Genomic DNA, 18,869 nt, shown 5'->3' on the forward strand with positions numbered 1-18,869 from the left:
ACTGTTTAAAGACGCTGCATTTTGATGATGTCGCACTTTGATGATGTCGTCACAATGTTAAAATCTCAAAATCTTAAGATGTCACAATCTTAAAATTTCACAATTCAGTAAATGTCGTTTCTGATAATGCCCCTCTTTAACAATGTTGCCCTTCAGTGATCTGGTGATGTCGCTGTGGTATGATGTCACTCTCCAATGATGTCACAATCTTAAGATGGCACTATTTGTGTTACTCGCTAATGATGTTGCTTTGTAATGATATCGTTCTCTAAAGATGTTGCTTTCTAAAGATGTTGCTCTCTGAAGATGTTGCTTTCTGAAGATGTTGCTTTCTAAAGATGTTGCTCTCTGAAGATGTTGCTTTCTGAAGATGTTGCTCTCTGAAGATGTTGTTTATTTTTGTTTCAATATATTTTATTGCAATATGTGAGTTACTCGTTTTCATTAGCTGAAACTTTTAATGCAAATTATCCTTTAGTTTATTTTTTCTGAACTTAAACTTTTTTTTTAGGTTTTTTGGTTGGTTCAGTTCAACGAGTTAACAAAAGAATTTGCAACTTGGATTTAAAGTTATCAAAATATGACAATAAACTTGCGATAGAAAGTCAAACTCCTGTTAACGAGGAGGTGTATGATATAGCAACTGGCACTTTTAGGCGAGAACTTTCCTCGAAAAGTTTGACAAGGTCAGCTAAAGGTAATTAATGTCAAAAAATTATATTTTATTAAGTTAAGAAAGTTTGGGTAGCACTAACACTATGGTGTAGTGGGTAAAATATTTGGCTTTAGTTAGTTATTATATAAAGTTCTTGGTTCAATTTTTGCTGCCTCTAGGACAAACAATAATAATATCCTAAACTAAAAATATTTTAATACTTACACTGTAAATAATTGTATACCCATATCAGTCAATTACAAATTCTTGTGTGTTTTTTAAGCTTTTAAATTTAATGTTTTTAAATTGTTTATTTAAGGACGAGAAGAAAAAAAAAACAAAAATTTGCCGGCAAATTTTCTCAGGATTCCACTTACTCAAGTAAAACCTAATTTTATAACAACTCTCCTTTGAAACCACAACAATACAAATAAAACCAATTTATTCTTTTTAGTTAATTTTCGAAATAAATAAAAAGTCAAAAAGAAAACTATAGCTTCGGCAAAGGTAAGGCTTTATTATTAACTAGTCGATGATTTGTCCTTTGGTCAGAAGTTTAATTGTCTTAATATGGTCACAACTCTAATTTTTTTTTTTTACCAGCGCAACACAAATGCACCTTTTTTTCATTTTTACCACTGTACTTAATTATGTCATTTCAGCACAAAATCATTCAAGAAAAAGGGCAAGATTCTAAAATGATTTAATTTTGTTTTAATTTTAGTATATATTTTTATACTTAATTTTTTGGCATATTTTAATCATTCGAAATTAAATTTTTTTCATTTATTAACAAATATTATGTAGGTAGCCTTTCTAATTAAAAAATATACATTTAAAGCTATTATTTAAAACAACAAAAAAGGTGTGTCATTTTTTAAAATTTGTTTATTTTTTTTGTCGTAGCCCCATGCAGAAAATCAGAGCAATTTGTTAAAGAGAATAGCCAAAAATTTTGTGAGGTTTTTGCTTATGTCCAACAGCCCCAAATTTCGGGACACCTTTTTCATGGTATGGTATTTTGTCATATTAAACCTACATTACATTAAAATATATTTGTTTTTAATTCAAAAAGCAAAATAAATTTAAACTTGCAAAAAGTGGGAAAAAATGCCAAAAAAATGTTAAAAATCAAGTATGCACTGGCATTTTACAAAAGTAACATTTTGGTTTTTGATTGTGTTTTTTTACCTTACGCTTACTTTTTGCAGAGTGATGTCAACATTCTAGCTCAATCAGTTTACCCTGCATTTTGTTTGGCCTTCTCACAATCGTGAAGACAGTTTGACGAGCCCCAATTTAAGAAGACCCTTACAACGACTGTTTGGATAAATGGAATAAAGCCTTCTTCGAGACCATATAAAAAGTGGAATTACTTTGACCTGGAACCAAATGGGATGAAAAAAGAGGAAAACAGGAAAGTTAAAAGTAAGAAACTTCAGGATTTTTAATAATAACCAACTTTTCGCAAGTATGTAAAAACTTAAAACTGTTTTCGGATTTATTTTTCTGCTTCTTTTAGTACTTACTTGAAATTACTGACATAAAACTAAAAACCATTTTATCAAATAAACATTTTAGTGTAAACCATTCCTTCAATAACATTTTTTTACAGACAATATTAACCCCTATACATATTGGATATTAACCCCCTTATACCCCACCCCTCCAGGAAATTTCCTTACATTTTTTACATACCAGTTACTTGATTTAAATAACATTATTAAAAAAAAACAATTTATTGTTTTATTAGTTATTATTCGAGAAAAGAATTCAAACTGCAACCACCAGCACAGGAAAAATAAGTCCGACTAATTTTTTGTTCTTCTCCAAGACTCAATCTAGAACTGGGTCGAACAAAGATATATTCAAGTAAGTTTACTATAAAAAGTGCACGGCCTAGGTTTATAAAAAGCTTAGATATTTATTACATTAGAATTACAATTTATTTTCAAGCCTAAGAGCTGCATTTTATTTGTCATAATATTGTCGCATCTTACAACTAAAATTTGTATGTGATAAGCCACTTTTTATTTTAAAGGCCTTAATATTGCATTTTTATATATATTTATGTCCAATGGGCTCTATTATGTGCTTAAAAATAGTTATTTTTAATACCCAATTTTACATTTAAAAAAACCAGAGTAAGATTGTTTTTAAATTATTGTTTTGATGTTGTTTCATAGGAGAACAACTTTTTAAACTCTAACCGAGGTGAACATTTTTTTCACATTTATTTATCTTTAATGTGTGAAGGTTGACTTTATGACCTAAATATAAAGTGGAATCAGTTACCCCGACCCAGTCTCGAGTTGCCTTTGGCGTTTTGGAATATTATAGGTTATAATTGACAGCTTATTTTTAAGCTGCTGATTAAGTATTGGCTTAGCAGGAGGTTATCGTTTATAGCGCCTTACTCAAGGGGACTACGGCATGCGAGCAGTTTGGATCAACCCAGGACCCCATGTAGTAAAGACTAGTGTTTTAACCACTACATTATGCTGCTGGTAACACATAGTTATCATGTGTTAAATATATTTTTTGAGTGTCTGTGTTATGTTTTGTAGACTGTAAGTTTTTTTGTAGTTACATGGTTTTAAGTATGCCTTTCCTTTTCCATGCTTTAACTTTTAGTTCCTTTTGGTTTGTGCTTGCTAGAAGGTAGACCTATTTATGTTATTGCATGCAACCTTATTTTGGTTCAAAATCTTAGATTTCGAAACATAATGTTATCGTCATTATTATTATAAATATTACATTCCAGTGTCTTATAAGCCGTGAATTTTGAGTCAGAATGACTTTTGTTGTAGTTAGTCGAAAGTTTTGAAATTTTAGTATGTTGTTTATTATCGTATTATGTTCATATCCTCATATTTTTAAAATTTAATTATCATTAATTAGTAATTAATTGGTGTTTGTTTATTAAAATTGAAAGTTTGTCACTAAGTTTTCAAATCTTGGTCACTTGTAAATAATGATATTAACAACTTAAAAGTAGGTTAAAAAAATTAATTTTTGTTTGTTTATTATATCTAAATGCTTGTTTGTTTCTTGAAAATCAAAAATTAATGTTAGGCATTTAAACTTTTGTCTGACAATTATTATTTTATCATTAACCTGAATACGGGTTAAAAAATTAATTTTTGTTTGTTTATTATATTTTTATGTTTGTTTATTTATTAAAAATCCAACCTTAAGTTTAAGCTTTCAAAATTTGGTATAATGTATATCCTGATATCAACAACTTTGAACTGGGTTAAAAAATTAATTTTTGTTAGGTTATTTCATTTAAAAGTTGATATTTATTTAATTATAAAGATTTATATCAAAAATGATCTTTAGGGATTGTTATTATGTTGTTAAATTTCAGTCAGATATATACCATCATATTATTATATTTAAATGCTTGTTTGTTTATTAAAAATTAAAGTTTAATATTAAGAAAAAAAATTTTTTAGTATTTTAGCTTAGCTCTAAGAGCTCATCTCTAAGAGCACAACAGAGGGTTTGCTGAAATTTTTTTATTAGCTCTAAGAGATGAGCACCTAGAGCTGAGCTCTAAGTGCGCTCACCTCTTAGAGCTCACCTCTAGAGAGCTTAAAAGCTTAGATTTTACTTTTAGAGACTTGTTAACATTAAGTATATTTTATTATGTTAAGTATATTTATTATGTAATAAAAAGCACAAAGTAAAGTAATAAGAGCACAAAGTTAAAAAGCGCACAGAGTAAAAAGAGCACAAAGTAAAAGAAGCATAAAGTAAAAAGAGCATAAGCTAAAATGCACAAAGTTAAAAGAGCATAAGGTATCAAAAACAGGCAATAGTTAACATTTGATTCTTTTGCAAATGTAACTATAAAAAAGGTAAAACAATTAAGTAAATAGTATGAACAATATGAAAAATAAACATATTTAAAATAAGTGCTTAAGATTGGGTTAGTTCAGTGTATATATTCTGCGCTAAGAGCTGCATTCAAAGCAGCAGCTGCTCCAAAATCTGTCTCGTCTGTAGATTTCTGAAAAAAAATAAAAATTAGGCAAGTTAAACTGGAGTAGTTGTTCGAAAACTTTTTATAATTTAATATATCAGTACTAATATGATTGGAAATTTAAGGAATTGTAAGATATAATAACAAACATCTGATTCCAGAAGTAAACACACGGAACAGGGATAAAAGGTTAACTTATTTATATCTCACAGTTATGTCAATGCACCAAGCCATAAACAAATTAACTAATACCTTATGTAAAATGTCAGTATTTTCTATCAAGCCCCCCAATACCAAAGGCAATTATAAAAAATATTTAATATCCCCTGCTCAGAATTGATATAAAAAACCCAAACTGGTAAAGGGAAATTTTTATACTTTATTTGCCGACCTATATCAATATCATTATTAAATATTTTATAAAAAAAATCACCATACCTTTATTTTTATTAGTAGAAGATTACTTAAATATCTGACTTGGGTGGGTCTTGCAAATATCTATCTTATTAGCTTTCCTGTAAAATTGTTAATCAAAAAATGTTTTTTTTAAAATATATTATATTTTTTTCTGTTAATACTTTTGTTAATAATAATTTAGAACTCACATAGTAAACTTCTTGTGATTATATCTGCCAATTTGTTTGCAAATTTATTACCAGTTTTTTCAAAAAACGAGTAAGTTCTAAATAACAAAAAAATACAATTAATGTTAACAAAAGTTTACAATGGTTTAGGCAAAAAGAATTTGTTATTTTAGACTATTTAAATAAGTAAAACAATATACTAACCCAGTGAAATTAGCAGTTGTTACTTTAATAGTGTTCGAACTTTCCAGAATGCATGCTTAAAAGTCGGTGCAGTTTTAACATAAGAAGATTCGATCTAAAAGTTGAAAAAAATTTTAACCAGATATTTCTACTTTAATGTCTTGGATTAATAAAGGGTTAGGATCCAACCATTGTTAGTATTATACCCAAGACAATATGTTGTCAGCCCTTTATACACAAGGGTTAATTGAACTAAATTTAATGCATTGACAACCATATGCATTACCCAAAGAAATTTACCAAATAAAGCGGTGCATTTAGTTAGGTTTATGATTAATTATTATCCAAGCTTGCAATATGCAAATTGGAACAAATAAATACAAGTACCTGGGTTCTTCTAACTAGATAGTCCGCCCCTGTCGTTCGATTTGATCATGCTGGAACAAATATTCATCGATTAGAGGGGATCGACCATAAAGATTAATTACGCGGCAATCGAACTCTGCAGATCGACCCAACGCACTTGACTAAAAAGTAAAATAAAAATGACATGTTAAAAAACTTTAAAAAAAAGAAACAAAATTTAAAAAAAAATTTAGTATTAATTTACCGGTACATAAGGCTTGTTGTTAAATAATGATTTATTTGCGTCAGCATCAGATTTTTTTTATAACATACATTAATAAAAAAACAAAACAAAACTAGATTTATTTAATAAATAAAATATGGTTTGAAATTATTTGATTATTTTTATAAATAAAAAAAGATATGCATAAACAATAATTAAGAATATTACATATCAATTTTTAATAAACAAACAGGCATTTATATATATTATACAAACAAAAATTAATATTTTAATCCAGTTTTAAGTTGTTAATATCAGGATATACATTAGACTAAATTTTAAATTTTAAATTTGATTTTTATTAAATAAAAAAGCATTTAAATATATAAATAAATAAACAAAAATTATTTTTTAAATTTGTTTTTTAACTACTTATATTATAAAATATATTATGCCAAATTTTTAATGTTTAATATCGGACTTCAATTTTTAATAAACAAACAAGCATTTAAATATAAAAAAACAAACAAGAATAAATTTTTAAGTCATTTTTGAGTTATAAATATTATATATAATATATAACTGACCAAAATTTTAAAACCTAGAAACAATCTTTAAATTTCAATAAACAAACACTTATTTATTACTAATTAATCATAAAAATATAAATTTTAATTCATATTTGAGTTACTAATATCATGACATATAACTGATAAAGATTTAAAAAAGTAAAAACAACCTTTAAATTTTAATAAACAAACACCTATTAATTAGTAATTAGTGATCATTAAATGTCATAAATATTTGTTGTAATTTTGTTTAACACAAACATAAGCCGTAAAGTTGGTCTTCCCATATCAAGGATCAAAATGTATGAAAGTATACAAATATACCCATGTGGGCACCGAACTACCAAGGTGGGCACTGTTACTTGAAAAATCAACTTCGATAACGAGCGTTTCATTAATTGAATCGCGAAAAAAAAAACTAAACCGTTACTTAAATATGAATGTATTGAAAGTTACCAAGAACGCTATAAAGACTACTGTCAGACTGTCAACTGTACTATTAAACCTAAAAGTCTTCATAATCAGGCATACTACTATGGCGCAATAAGAAGCAAATTGCGCCACATTTGTCACATTTTTTAATTTGTTCCGCCACCGTTTATGATGTAAGTATACAAGTTATCTTTAAAAGGTTGTAAAAATAGAAACAACTTATTAAATTAACATGTCTATCTTCTTATTAAAGTCAAGTTTCGAGTAAACTTCTATATTATAACTACTAATTAGTTTTTGTATATTTAAGACATTTTTGGTACTTTCGTACTTTATCTAAAGGAAGCACATCAATGTAACGAAAGTTAAGAAATCCATTTATGATTTTCAAAGTTAACTTAAAAGTTAAATTTTAACAAAAAAGTCAACTCAAAGATTAACGCATTAACAGTTTGGTGCCCACCTTTGAATATACCACATTTAAACCTAAAATATTGCCCAAAATACAAGGAACTTTAGGAAAACACTTACTGTTGGATCAGTTTAATCCTAACAACAAAATGCACCTTTGAATTCATCCTAGATCATTGCTCAGCACATTTGGATCAATCAAGAATTTCATACTTTAACTCACTCATTATCTATTAATAAACTTTTTACCTAAAAGATGAAAATAAAATAAGTTAAAATAGAAATTTAATGAACGAATATTTGTTTAAAGGAACTGTTGAAGAAACTAATAACTGATTTTTAAAATATTTAAAACTATACTGGTAAACTTTTAACAGTAAATGCATCTTCGTTTTAGTGCTGACAAAGGATTCAAAATAAATAAAACTTTTCAAAAAGCTGGTATGGCACAGTCAATAAAAAACAAAAATAATTAGAAAATAAAAATTTAAGTAAAATAGTGCACAAATTACAATAAAAATGAAAGAAACTCACAGGCAATATAAAAGCTAGTTAAAAATATATACCATTAAACAATATTGATTTGATGTTGAGGTTTAAAATGTTAAGGCTTATTTCATTTTGTAAAAAAAGTTAAACATGTAAATTTACTCCATTAAAAGAAAAAGAAAATTTTTAAAATCATTAAAATTTTAAAACTTTTTACGACAAAATACCAAGATTATTGTGTAAAATGCTTCCATATACTAAAGAAATAATTGTATTTTTTAAATAATAATTTTCATTTCGGCAAAAAAACACTTGACACTGCATAGAAAAGAAACTTTAACTACGAAAACAGAACAACTAAACTAGATTTAATCAAAATATTGATAAAAAACTCAAGGTTTCGAGCTAAAATAATCTTTCAAGGGCGCAAATAAATGTTTTATGACAGGCACGCTCCAAGATTTTCCCAACAACCTCAATCTTCCAGAACGTGACATGTTACACACGTCAGTGTAATGATCTGGGAACCCAAATACTCGCTCAATCTCAGAAATCCACAGAGAGTCCCTCTGTAGGTTGGATTGCAACACAACCTCGCCGCTAAACAACCCCTTATCACAACTTGAGCGGATGGATTTTGTTTTTGTCGTGATTGTTCTCAGCTTCTGTGTAAGAGCAGTCCGACCTGCCTTTAAGCAATCCTGAAGTTTGAGCAGGTGTTGATCAGTGGAAACCATCGCTCTACCCATTCCGGGTAGGTTCCCCCAGAAGTTACGAGCCCTGTGAGCTGGCGATACAAGTTTGGCATCCAACAAAACAGGGCTTCGTTGCAAGAAGTGAGCAATCGTGCGTCGACTTTCCAAATCCATGCAAACCACGTTTTCAAACACCCAAAACACAAATCTTCCTTTGACTGCAGCAAGAAGCTGACAAGTTTTTAAAATTCGAACAAATTCGAAAAACAAATTTCCTGACCCCTCGCCTGACCAAATTCCTTTTCTCGCCGGATTCACAATTGAAAGATCATTACAAGGGGAACCACCTATTACGAGATCAAACGGGCCCCATTCTGCTAACATTTGATCTGTGATGTTACAAACATCGCCAACATGAGTAATTTGTTTTAAAAAATGAGTCTCGGCAACACAAATTGCATCGTTATCGATCTCAGATGCGTAATAATGATCTACATCAATTCCTAGATCTCGCAGAGAATAAAACCCGGTTGCTATTCCATCGAATAAAGATAAAACCTTGATTGGACGTCTCATGTTGGTGGAAACAGGTAAAGGTAATGGAACTACCTCAACGTTTGAGACTTGGTCGTTGTTTGTCAGAAACTGATGCAACTGCTCGCTCCAATTTTTTCTTCTTACTAAACTCCCAAACTTTTCACTCTCAACACACATGTAACAAATCCACGGAACTTTTGTTGATTCCGCCTGGAATGTTTCTTTTTTAATTAACAAATCGACACACGACATGCAAAAACACCTGCAACAGTTTTGGTTGTCGCACAACAAAATCTTCCCACCATTTCCACAAATGCAACAAAACGATGAGATTCCCCCTTCATCTAGAAGGTACATGTTTTCACGGTAAATTTCATCACAATTTTGGCACAAACCCCCCTTGAACAATGGGTGTTGGGAAAAAATGTCGTAATAACCACAACTTAGACATATTCCCTCTATGTTTAGCTTCCCATCTTTAACTTTTAACATCACCTTATTGCGCTCTGTGTCGACATCATTGAATTGGTATTTTTGCTCAAACTTATTTTCATTTTTTGAAGACACTTCATCTTCAAGTAAATCTGCATCACAGTTTTTGGAATGAGGGTGAAATTTAGCGCCACCTTCTGGGTAAAAATTACCCTTGGCCCAGGTTAAAAGCTCGTTACAATCATCGGTTAATTTACCAGTTCGTTTTGCACTCTCCATCACAGCCAAATCTACTGAAATTTTATAGTTTTTGTTGTGGGTATAAGAGTTTGCTTTAAAAAATCTCACAAAATCGTGAAAATAAGCAATTTGGTCAATGTTCGTCTCAGTGAATTTGTCCTCGCCAAACCACTTTATCCATCGAGTGGGATCGTCATCCCGATCTATGGGTCCAGAAAGTTCAGACCGATTCGCAATCCTGCCCGGCCACCATCCAAAACCTTTGCATTTGCCCCAAACTAACAAATCCTCACATGGAATTATCCTCCGAAATGGCTTTAAAGAAATTTTGTTACCTTCGATATTAATTTTTTTTTCAGTTTTTGCTTTTTTTGTTTTAGTTTCAGATGCGTCAAAAAAAGTCATTTTTTTTCTATTTCGAACAGAACTCATACTTTTTTACCTTTTTTGCAATCTGATATTTCAATTTAACAACTTAACATCGGATCTTGACATTAATTAACGATCTAGTTCACTTTTTGTTACTCCAAGGTGACTTGATTACTAATTTTTAAAACTAAAGTAAACAATCAAAATAGGTGCACGTGTTACAGGAGAGAAATTAGAAAAAAATAAAGAAAATCACCGAAGCATAAAAAATAATTGATCCCCAATTTATTATGCACAATATTTGTGTTCAGACGTTTATATTAAACAAATGGCAAGAAAGGGTAATAGTTTTAAATTTATTTACGCATTAAAACAGCAAAGTAAACAAAGCAACAGCCCAGGTCTATTCTAAATAAAGTTTTGTTTCTGAAAAAAATGTACTGAATTTTTTAATTTAAATGTCGAAGGAGGAAACATGGATTGGGATTTCGTCCACATATTTAGAGTCTTTGATCCAATACTGTCTTAGAGCTTCTACACGGTTAAACAGGCTACACATCAAGAACAGAAACGTGGCAATAATGCACAATGAAAATGCAAATACCAGTAGAACGTTAAAGTAATACAGCCAAACCAATAACTTCTTTTGTTGTTGAAGATCCCATGACTGAATAAAAGTGGTAAGGTTAAAATATTATTCATTATAATCACAACCTGTTTTAGTAGTTACAATGTTTTAACTTTAACGATTATGGCGCTTTTATTACATACATGTTTAGCAGAGGCTATTAATTTAATAATACCTCAAATAAAACATTTTTTTATCAAGTTTCAGCCTTTAACAGAATGTACTACAATTTTTAAAATAAAACAATAATTTTGAAATATAATGTTTACCTACCGCCCAATCTTTTATAGAACTTTGCACTTCTTGTTGTTTTACATCTTTGTTAAAAAACGGAATTAAAGAATTGTTCATTTTCGAAAAATGCTGTACTTAGCTTTAAAGGCTCTCTAAAAAATCTTTCAAAAATAAAGACAGTATTTTTTGACCGTTATTTTAAATTAACTGTTAACTATGCCACTATATCCCACAATTTTTTACTTTTTACAGAATTGTATTTTGATTTTATTTTAAAATTTTTATTCGGCAGCGTGGTGTATGGGTCAAATCACTTGGCATCGCTATATGAAGTATTAGGTTCGATTCCCACTGTTTTCATGCTGTAGCACTTTTTTGTTAGGCGCTTTGTATAAACTCCTGCTGAGCCAACGCTAAATCAGCAGCTTAGTTATTGGGCAATTATAATCAATAAAATTCCAAAGTGCCTTTTTAAGCAGATGAGCAGTTTTGATATTTAATTTATATTTTGAAATGTTTACCTATTACAGTAACTACAGCCACAAATAAATTTTTATAATTACTTTTCCTTACGACTTGACCTAGTTATTTTAATAAACTACATTAGGGCGATGTCTAAAGACTTAACCCTGTTTTGGTTATCTCCATAGCAGTATTGAATTAAAAGCCTGCACTTGATTATTTAAAAGGATTAACTAAATCTGCAGGCGACAGCATGGGTTTAACAAAATCATTTCCAATAGTGCCAAGAACGCAATGTAAAAATCCGAGACTAAACAGAGTGGTCACGTGGCTCTTCTTCACTTGCATAACAAAATCCAAACAAAAACTGTTTTAAGAGGCAACAACAATTTATTGATAAGACATCAAAAATGCGAACTAATTGGCGATACAGCATGCCGCTTTAAGCAAAAACATTTAAGCACACGACTACGAATTAATATAGCTTACTAACAATGACAATTAATCATTACGTTATATATATATATATATGTTTTATATGATATCTATTAGTACCAGTTTGACGCCTAGTATGCCTTTAATAGTGTATAAGTGAACTTTTAAATTTGAGATGGCTTTTTTCGATCGATTTTGAAGATTAATGTCATTTAAAAGCAATAGGTATATTACCTTTAAGATCGACAGGTTAAGATTGTTATAATTGAAGAATGTTTATACAGTTAACGCAGAGTAACTAACAGCAATACGAAAAAAAACAACAACACGTGGTAAAGCATCTAAATTTAGCTTACAGAATTTTAAATTTTCAAACTAGCTCCGTTAAAACCGACCAAAATTTGCAACAACAAACGACAGAGCAACAAAAATTAAAAAAAAAATTCGAAAAATTTTTAAAAAATAGATTAGCGCCAAATAATGAAGCAACCTTTACCATTGCGTCGCACCATAGCCCTTTTTTTACTTAACGTGACGTCATAACCAAATTACGTAAATCTATGTGACGTCATAACCAAAATTAAGAGCGTGAAGTTATCGAGAGGCGAGCATGCGCATGCACAGTGCGCCGCGATAATAAATCAAGACGTGACGTCATCGCAGTCAAAACCGGTGACGCGATTGGGTGACGTCACTATCGAAAAAAACGAGAGATGATGACGTCACTATCGTGGAAAATTACAGAGCCTACAAACAACTACGTAAATGATTGGCGAAGTTAACAATGGGCTTCGATTTTTAGAGGGGCTAGCGGGGAATTCCCTGCAAACGACCCGGATATGGTGGGGTGAAGGTTGTTCAAATTGTATCGGCCCCGAAAAGTGTCTAAATTTGTCCCTAAGCGGCGATGATCACTTTTTCTTCCCCTTTAAGAAACTTCGTCGCTTTTTTGACTTGGGGCTGGAGTCGTTCATTATCTTAATAAAAAAAATTAAAATATAAATCCAAAAATTATTAAGTCAATATTTTTTGAAAAATAAAAACATGTTTTTTTTTAACTAATATAAACACGGCCGATGGTAAAAAGCAAAAAATCGCTCGGTTTTAGATACAAGAGAAGGTATTTCCTCATATCAGTGAAATCCTTTGACCAAACAAACATTTTTCAAAAACCAAAATTTTGTATATATATTTTTATCTTTAATGCGGGAAGGTCGAATGTGCGACCTAAACATAGAGTAACATCAACTACTCCAACCCAGTCTCGAGTTGCCTGTGGCAGTTTGGATATTATAGACTATAATTGCCAGATAATTGAGCTGCTGATTAAGTGCTGGCTCAGCAGGAGTTCATACCGTTTATAACGCTTACTCAAGGGCGGTACGGCATGAGATCACTGGGAATCAACCTTGTGTATGAAAGAAGAGTGTTCTGACCAGTGACCACTACACCACGCTGCCGGCTTTTGGAAACAACATACACAAATTTAGTTCAATATTTTTTTAGAAATAAAGTGCATTGCCCAAAAGGAGGATTAGGAAAGTCTGCAGTTAATAGAAAACGTCTTATTGTCAGTAAAATGTTTTTTTCCCATCAAATGACAATAATTCAATAAAACACACCTTAAACATTTAATAAATTTCTCTATTTAGTGCAAACTGTTTTGGGCCAAAATATTTTTTTTAAACTAAAATAATTTTTTTAGAAAATAAAGAGATAATTTTTTGTACCTGTGATACTCTAGATGGTGTGCTTACGCGACTACTAAACGAAGCGTTCGGGTTTTGAAGTTTTAAAACCCACTTCTGCATTTCATCCTATGTATAAAAGAAATATAATAAATAAAACAAGTAAGATTTTTAAAAACCATAGTACAAACCAAAGTTTAATTTAAAAAGTCATTTTTTTTATACGAAAAGGTCGACTTCACGATCTAAACATAAGAGTAAAATTTGTTACCCCAACCCAGACTTATGATGACTTTCGCAGTTTCGAATATTATTGATTAATATTATTAAATATTTAATCTGCTGATTGGCTTTTGAACTTAGCAAGAGTTTGTACCATTTATAGCGCCTCACTCGAGGCAGCAGCAGTAATGTTTAGTTCTATATAGTTTAAAATTATGCAAAAATAAAAATAAAATTTAAATTTTTCCCCAAATTTGGCCCCATCAGTCCAAATCGTTGCATAAAAAATACATTTACAATAATGTAAACTAGTTTAAATTGTTTGATTTTTTTCTATTTTTTATAAATAATATTAAAAATTTAATGTAAGTATTACGTTATCCTTGGCCTGTAGTAAATATTCCGACCCTCCTTCTATTTTTAAGCGGAAAACATTTTTTCTTTTCTTGTAATCTACGGCTACTTCACAACTGCAAAAATAAACAATCAAATTATTTGTGTTAATTCAAAACAGCAAATATTTCAGAAACAAAACTTTAAAAAATTAAAAAAAAAGACAAAATCAAGATTTTTCAACATTTATTTATTCTCGATCTGGGGACGACCCAAGGCCTAAACATAGAGTCCATTTGTTACCCTGGCCAAATTTGAAGCTGTCTTTGACAGTTTAAAATATTATTAAATATAACTGCAAACTAAACTGACGAATGTTTTTTTGGATCAAATCATGTCACTTGAGGCTCTACAGCACAGGCGCAGCGGGAATCAAAGCCAGAACCTCATGTAGTGAAGTCAAGTGTTTTAACCACCACACCATGCCAGTAATAATATTTAATAATATTCTAATCTTTTAAAGGCAATTCAAGATTGGATCGGGGTAACAATTATTACTCTATGTTTTAGACAGTAAAGTCAGCTTTTCCACATCGAGGATAAAAATATACCAAAAAAATAAATTCTTACGAGACTTGGTCCAATGAGATTGCTTGCTCCCCATGGAAAGACATTCTAGAGGTTGCAGCTTTAGGGTCCTTGTAAAAAGTCAACATCTTATTCTCGACCACACAGTACATGTGGCTCCATGATCTAAATTAAAATAAAAAAATTTTAAAATAAAACATTTTTTTTTTAAATTACAAATTTTTTTCTTTTTAATTTTTTTGTTAATATTTGGATTTTCAACAAATCACAAAAAATAAAATATTTTTTAAAATTAAGTTTTTTAAAAGTATGCATAGAAAAAATAGTTAAATAAATAATTAATTTAAATTAGTTTTTAATTAGAAAAACAATTAGAAAAAATTCTGTTAATAAATTAGTTTTTTTAATTCAGGTGGTTATTAATATTAATTTTATTAAAACAGCCTATTTTGCAGAAATAAATTATTAATAACTCAAGCACAAAAACAATATTAAAGAGTTAACTACTCTATAAAATGTTCATGTAGTTATTTTTTAATTATTTAAATTAATTCGTGCAATTTATATATTACCTAATTAACCATTTGACAATATACAAACAAGTTTTCATTTAGTTTTTGATATATATTAAAGTCGGTCTTCTCACATTGAGGATAAATAATATAAGAAAAGCTTAAATATTAATCATATGGGTAATTAAATACACTATTAGTGTATCGATAAAGCAAATTGTCCGATTAGGGATTTTTTAAAAGTAAATTAATTTTTAAACAGCAATCAAATTAAAATTAGCACAAGATGCAGATTCGGCCTTTGTTAAAAATTGCAAACAAAATTGATCAGAAAAAATTTCTTAGTTAGCATACCAGAAAAAAAAATGGTTTAATCGAAAATCATAAGGAAAAAAACTGATTATTTGAAAACTAGGCAAAGCGTAAGATTTTTTTCATGCCAATCAAAGATAAAAAAAGCTAAATGTTAACAAAATTCTGCATCATTTGTTAGGCTGGCCAAAGTGGGATAGATTTTAGATTTTCAAGACATTGCACATGCAGAAAGGTAATTAAAAGCCAATTCTGTCAATCAATCAAGCGTAAGAATCAGATAATAAGCTAGACTTTAATTTTTGATTTTATCAACCTGTTTGATGCCTTTTTAACTGGACTTAGCATAACTGATTTTCGGTCGACATATCCTTGCAAAGTGTCAGGCTCGGTATTCAAATCATAGCTTTTCTTTTTCGGAGTTTGTTTTTGTCGCATCTGAACGGGGGTCGTCTGTATTTCGACCCCAGTTTTGTCGACAATGTTGGGCTCGACATATTCAGGGTTTTGGGCTGCGGGGGCAGATTTAACAGGGGTTTTCTGTGCCTTTTTTTTGTCCTTTCGACTTTTCGGTTTAGGCGGGGTCACTTTTTTCTCGCTGCTGTTGCTTCGCGAGCGACTCCTTTAAATGATTTTAAAATCAAAAATAAGAAAACAAAATAAATATTACTGTCCTAAAACAAATTATTTAATAAATATTAATTTTGACATAAAGCGGCAGTTAAAAAGATAAAATTAACTGTTGAAGAGACTCTAGACTTAATAAGTCATTAGCTTTTCAAAGCTAGTTGCTCGATTACTGATGCTATTTTTAGTTGTTATTCAACTTATTTTTGTTGTTTAACAATATACAAATTGTTGTTCAACTTTTTTGTTGTTCACCATCATAAACATGTTGTTATTCACCACCATACAAGATGTTGTTCAACTTGTTTTTTGTTATTAAACTTGTGTTCGTTCAACTTGTTTTTGTTGTTCAACAACAATTAACTTGCATTTACCTACACACAATTTGTTGTTCACCATCATACAAGTTGTTGAATAACTTGTTTTCATTGTTTAACAACATTTAACTTGTGTTCACCATCAACAAGTTGTTGTTCACCATCACACAATTTGTTGTTCAACTTTTCTTTGTTGTTCAACGCCAAACAAGCCGTTGATTACCAATTTACTTGTTGTGCAACAACAAGTTGTCCACCATCATGCAGGTAACAGTTCACCATCATGCAAAAGCGCAGGCAGTCATTTCCCCACCTTAGGTTGCCATTATCATTTCGATATTTTACGGGCTTCTTTTTACGGTGCAAGTGATCGTTAGGTTCTGTTGCTATTTTTTGGTGTTCAAAGTTTTGAAACTTTTGTTTTTGGCAGTTATTTTTACACTTTATCTTTTCATCTTGCTTAGAAAAGTTGTTACTAAACAAGGATAGTAACTCTGATGCATTGGACGAATAGGAATTATCGTCTACCGCATTAGGTAAAACACCAGGCAAATTAGAAGCACAAAAATTTTTCAAAACAGAATCGTTGACCACATAATTTTTATTTTGGACCCCATGAAAAGTGTTTTTATTTCTAAAAGGCTCATTTTTCTTTGCCTGATGATTTCCATGTCCGATATACATATTGTCTTTTCTTAAGTGAACATTATTTGCCTTGGTCATGTTTTTGTTTACAGGTAGTTCTATTTGCTTTGGTTTATCATTTCCATAATGCAAATATGAACTGGGATATTTTTTAGGCTGCAAAGGTGGAACTAAGTCATTCGAGTTAATCATCTTTCTTCGATCTGTTTTTTTGTTTTTGTACAAGTCTAACCGTCGCATGTGCGCCGTTGAGTTAAATATTTTACTGACGGCTTCTAAGTCAGAATAAGCCTTACATCGCGAATAACAAACTGAATTCGTATTTAAAATACTGGTTTTGGTCTCCAATTTTGGTTTAGAATTATCAAAGCTCACCAGATCAGTTACGTTATCATATAGGCTCCAAGTAGAGCCATAGTCTGGGTTTCTATGTACCGATACAGTGCAAATATAAGAAGGCTTATTATAATACTTTGGAAATTGAGTAAAATTATTTACAGATTTGTGCCCAAAAGGTCGGTTTAAGTAGTTTAGATGACAGTTGTTGTTAGCGACTGAAGTACAAACGAACTGTGGTACTAGTGCAGCATGTAGAGCAGTTTGATCGGTTATTATTGCCTCTTTATCACTTTTCTTAATATTAACTTGATGATTATTAATTTCTACTTTTTCAAATTGTCCTTTTTTGTTGACGGACATGTCATGTGATGCTAAATTACCAAAACCAGTTTCGTAATTTGGTTCGATAAGTCCATATCTCTTGAACTTATTCTGTCTTTTCTTTTTGTTAGTCCGCAAAATTGAAGATTTGGTAAGATCTTTTATGGAGACAGTGTTACCAACGGTTACGGAGGTCGTATATGATGTAGAAAGAGGATCAATTAAAATGTCTTCATTTCTCTTCAACTTTTTTGGTATCAGTTTCGGGGATCTTTTTACCGATATTACATGATTTCTATGCCTTTGCGAAATTTAAAAATAAATTTTTTACACTTTTTATGGAAACACTTTTTTACCCTTATTTAATTTATAACTTTAATTTTAAACCCAAAATGAAGGGTTTAAGCCCCCCACAGTCTTGACCCAAGTTATGTATAGTGATTTGAAATCACCAAAATTCTTCTCAAATAAACAATAATAACAAAAATCTAAAAAATTGCATAAACAAAAAATAAATAAATTTAAAATAAAAATTCAAATTGACATAAAATAAAAAAATACAAAACAACCTAATTTACATGCTTTATCACACATTCTAGCAAACAAAAAATTACACCATGCTTATAATAAAACATAACATAATAAATTAAAAAAAAACATTTCTTTAACATTTACAGACTTTAACTTTTTACTTGAGTTATGAACATTTAAATGGAAATGTTATCTGAATGGAAATGTTATCAACTTAAATGAAAATGTTATCTGACAATGACAGCCATGGTAAAAATGACATTTTAGTTTATATGCAAAATACTTCTAAAAAAAGTCTAGTTTTAATATTTTAAAAATTCAATTCGTAAAAAAACAGACTAAAACACAAAAAATAATTTTTTTACCTGTTTGATGCCCTTTTGCCATCAGCATCACGTTCTTGTTTGCGCTGAAGGGCTCCCTCGTGTGTGGGTGTCTCTTCGACAGAAACATGATCCCCATCGCCAGCTTCCTCACCGTTTGTTTCTCCATTGACTCCGTTAACGACCGGAGACTAAAAAAA

At 30.2% G+C, this 18,869-nt stretch overlaps 2 protein-coding genes across 6 annotated transcripts in view; both read right to left on the bottom strand.

Moving 5' to 3' along the window:
* Window positions 1-8,271: 8,271 nt before the first annotated feature.
* On the bottom strand, window positions 8,272-10,188 carry LOC145760164 (DNA (cytosine-5)-methyltransferase 3A-like). Its single transcript, XM_082574043.1, has one exon. The coding sequence runs from the start codon at window positions 10,186-10,188 to the stop codon at window positions 8,272-8,274; it is 1,917 nt and encodes a 638-aa protein (XP_082430169.1).
* A 1,664-nt stretch (window positions 10,189-11,852) lies between these two features.
* LOC145760551 (spectrin beta chain, non-erythrocytic 1-like) overlaps window positions 11,853-18,869 on the bottom strand; it is a 47,914-nt gene continuing 40,897 nt past the window's right edge. For 3 of the 5 annotated variants that reach the window (XM_082574466.1, XM_082574467.1, XM_082574468.1), the window contains 2 exons: window positions 18,712-18,860; window positions 16,046-18,116 (listed from right to left, as the gene is read on the bottom strand). In XM_082574466.1, coding sequence (XP_082430592.1) covers window positions 16,730-18,116; window positions 18,712-18,860 — 1,536 coding nt within the window. In that variant the 3' untranslated portion in view covers window positions 16,046-16,729. Of the gene's footprint in view, window positions 12,889-13,641; window positions 13,729-14,197; window positions 14,292-14,784; window positions 14,908-15,882; window positions 18,117-18,711; window positions 18,861-18,869 lie in introns of those variants that run through there. The other 2 variants (XM_082574469.1, XM_082574470.1) reach the window with 2 other exon arrangements.

This window comes from Corella eumyota, chromosome 7 (assembly GCF_963082875.1).
Source record: "Corella eumyota chromosome 7, kaCorEumy4.1, whole genome shotgun sequence".
Lineage (NCBI taxonomy): Eukaryota > Metazoa > Chordata > Ascidiacea > Phlebobranchia > Corellidae > Corella > Corella eumyota.

Excerpts from the sequence above, each read along its gene's own strand:
- LOC145760164 (XM_082574043.1), bottom strand. The coding sequence starts at position 10,188 with ATGACTTTTTTTGACGCATCTGAAACTAAAACAAAAAAAGCAAAAACT.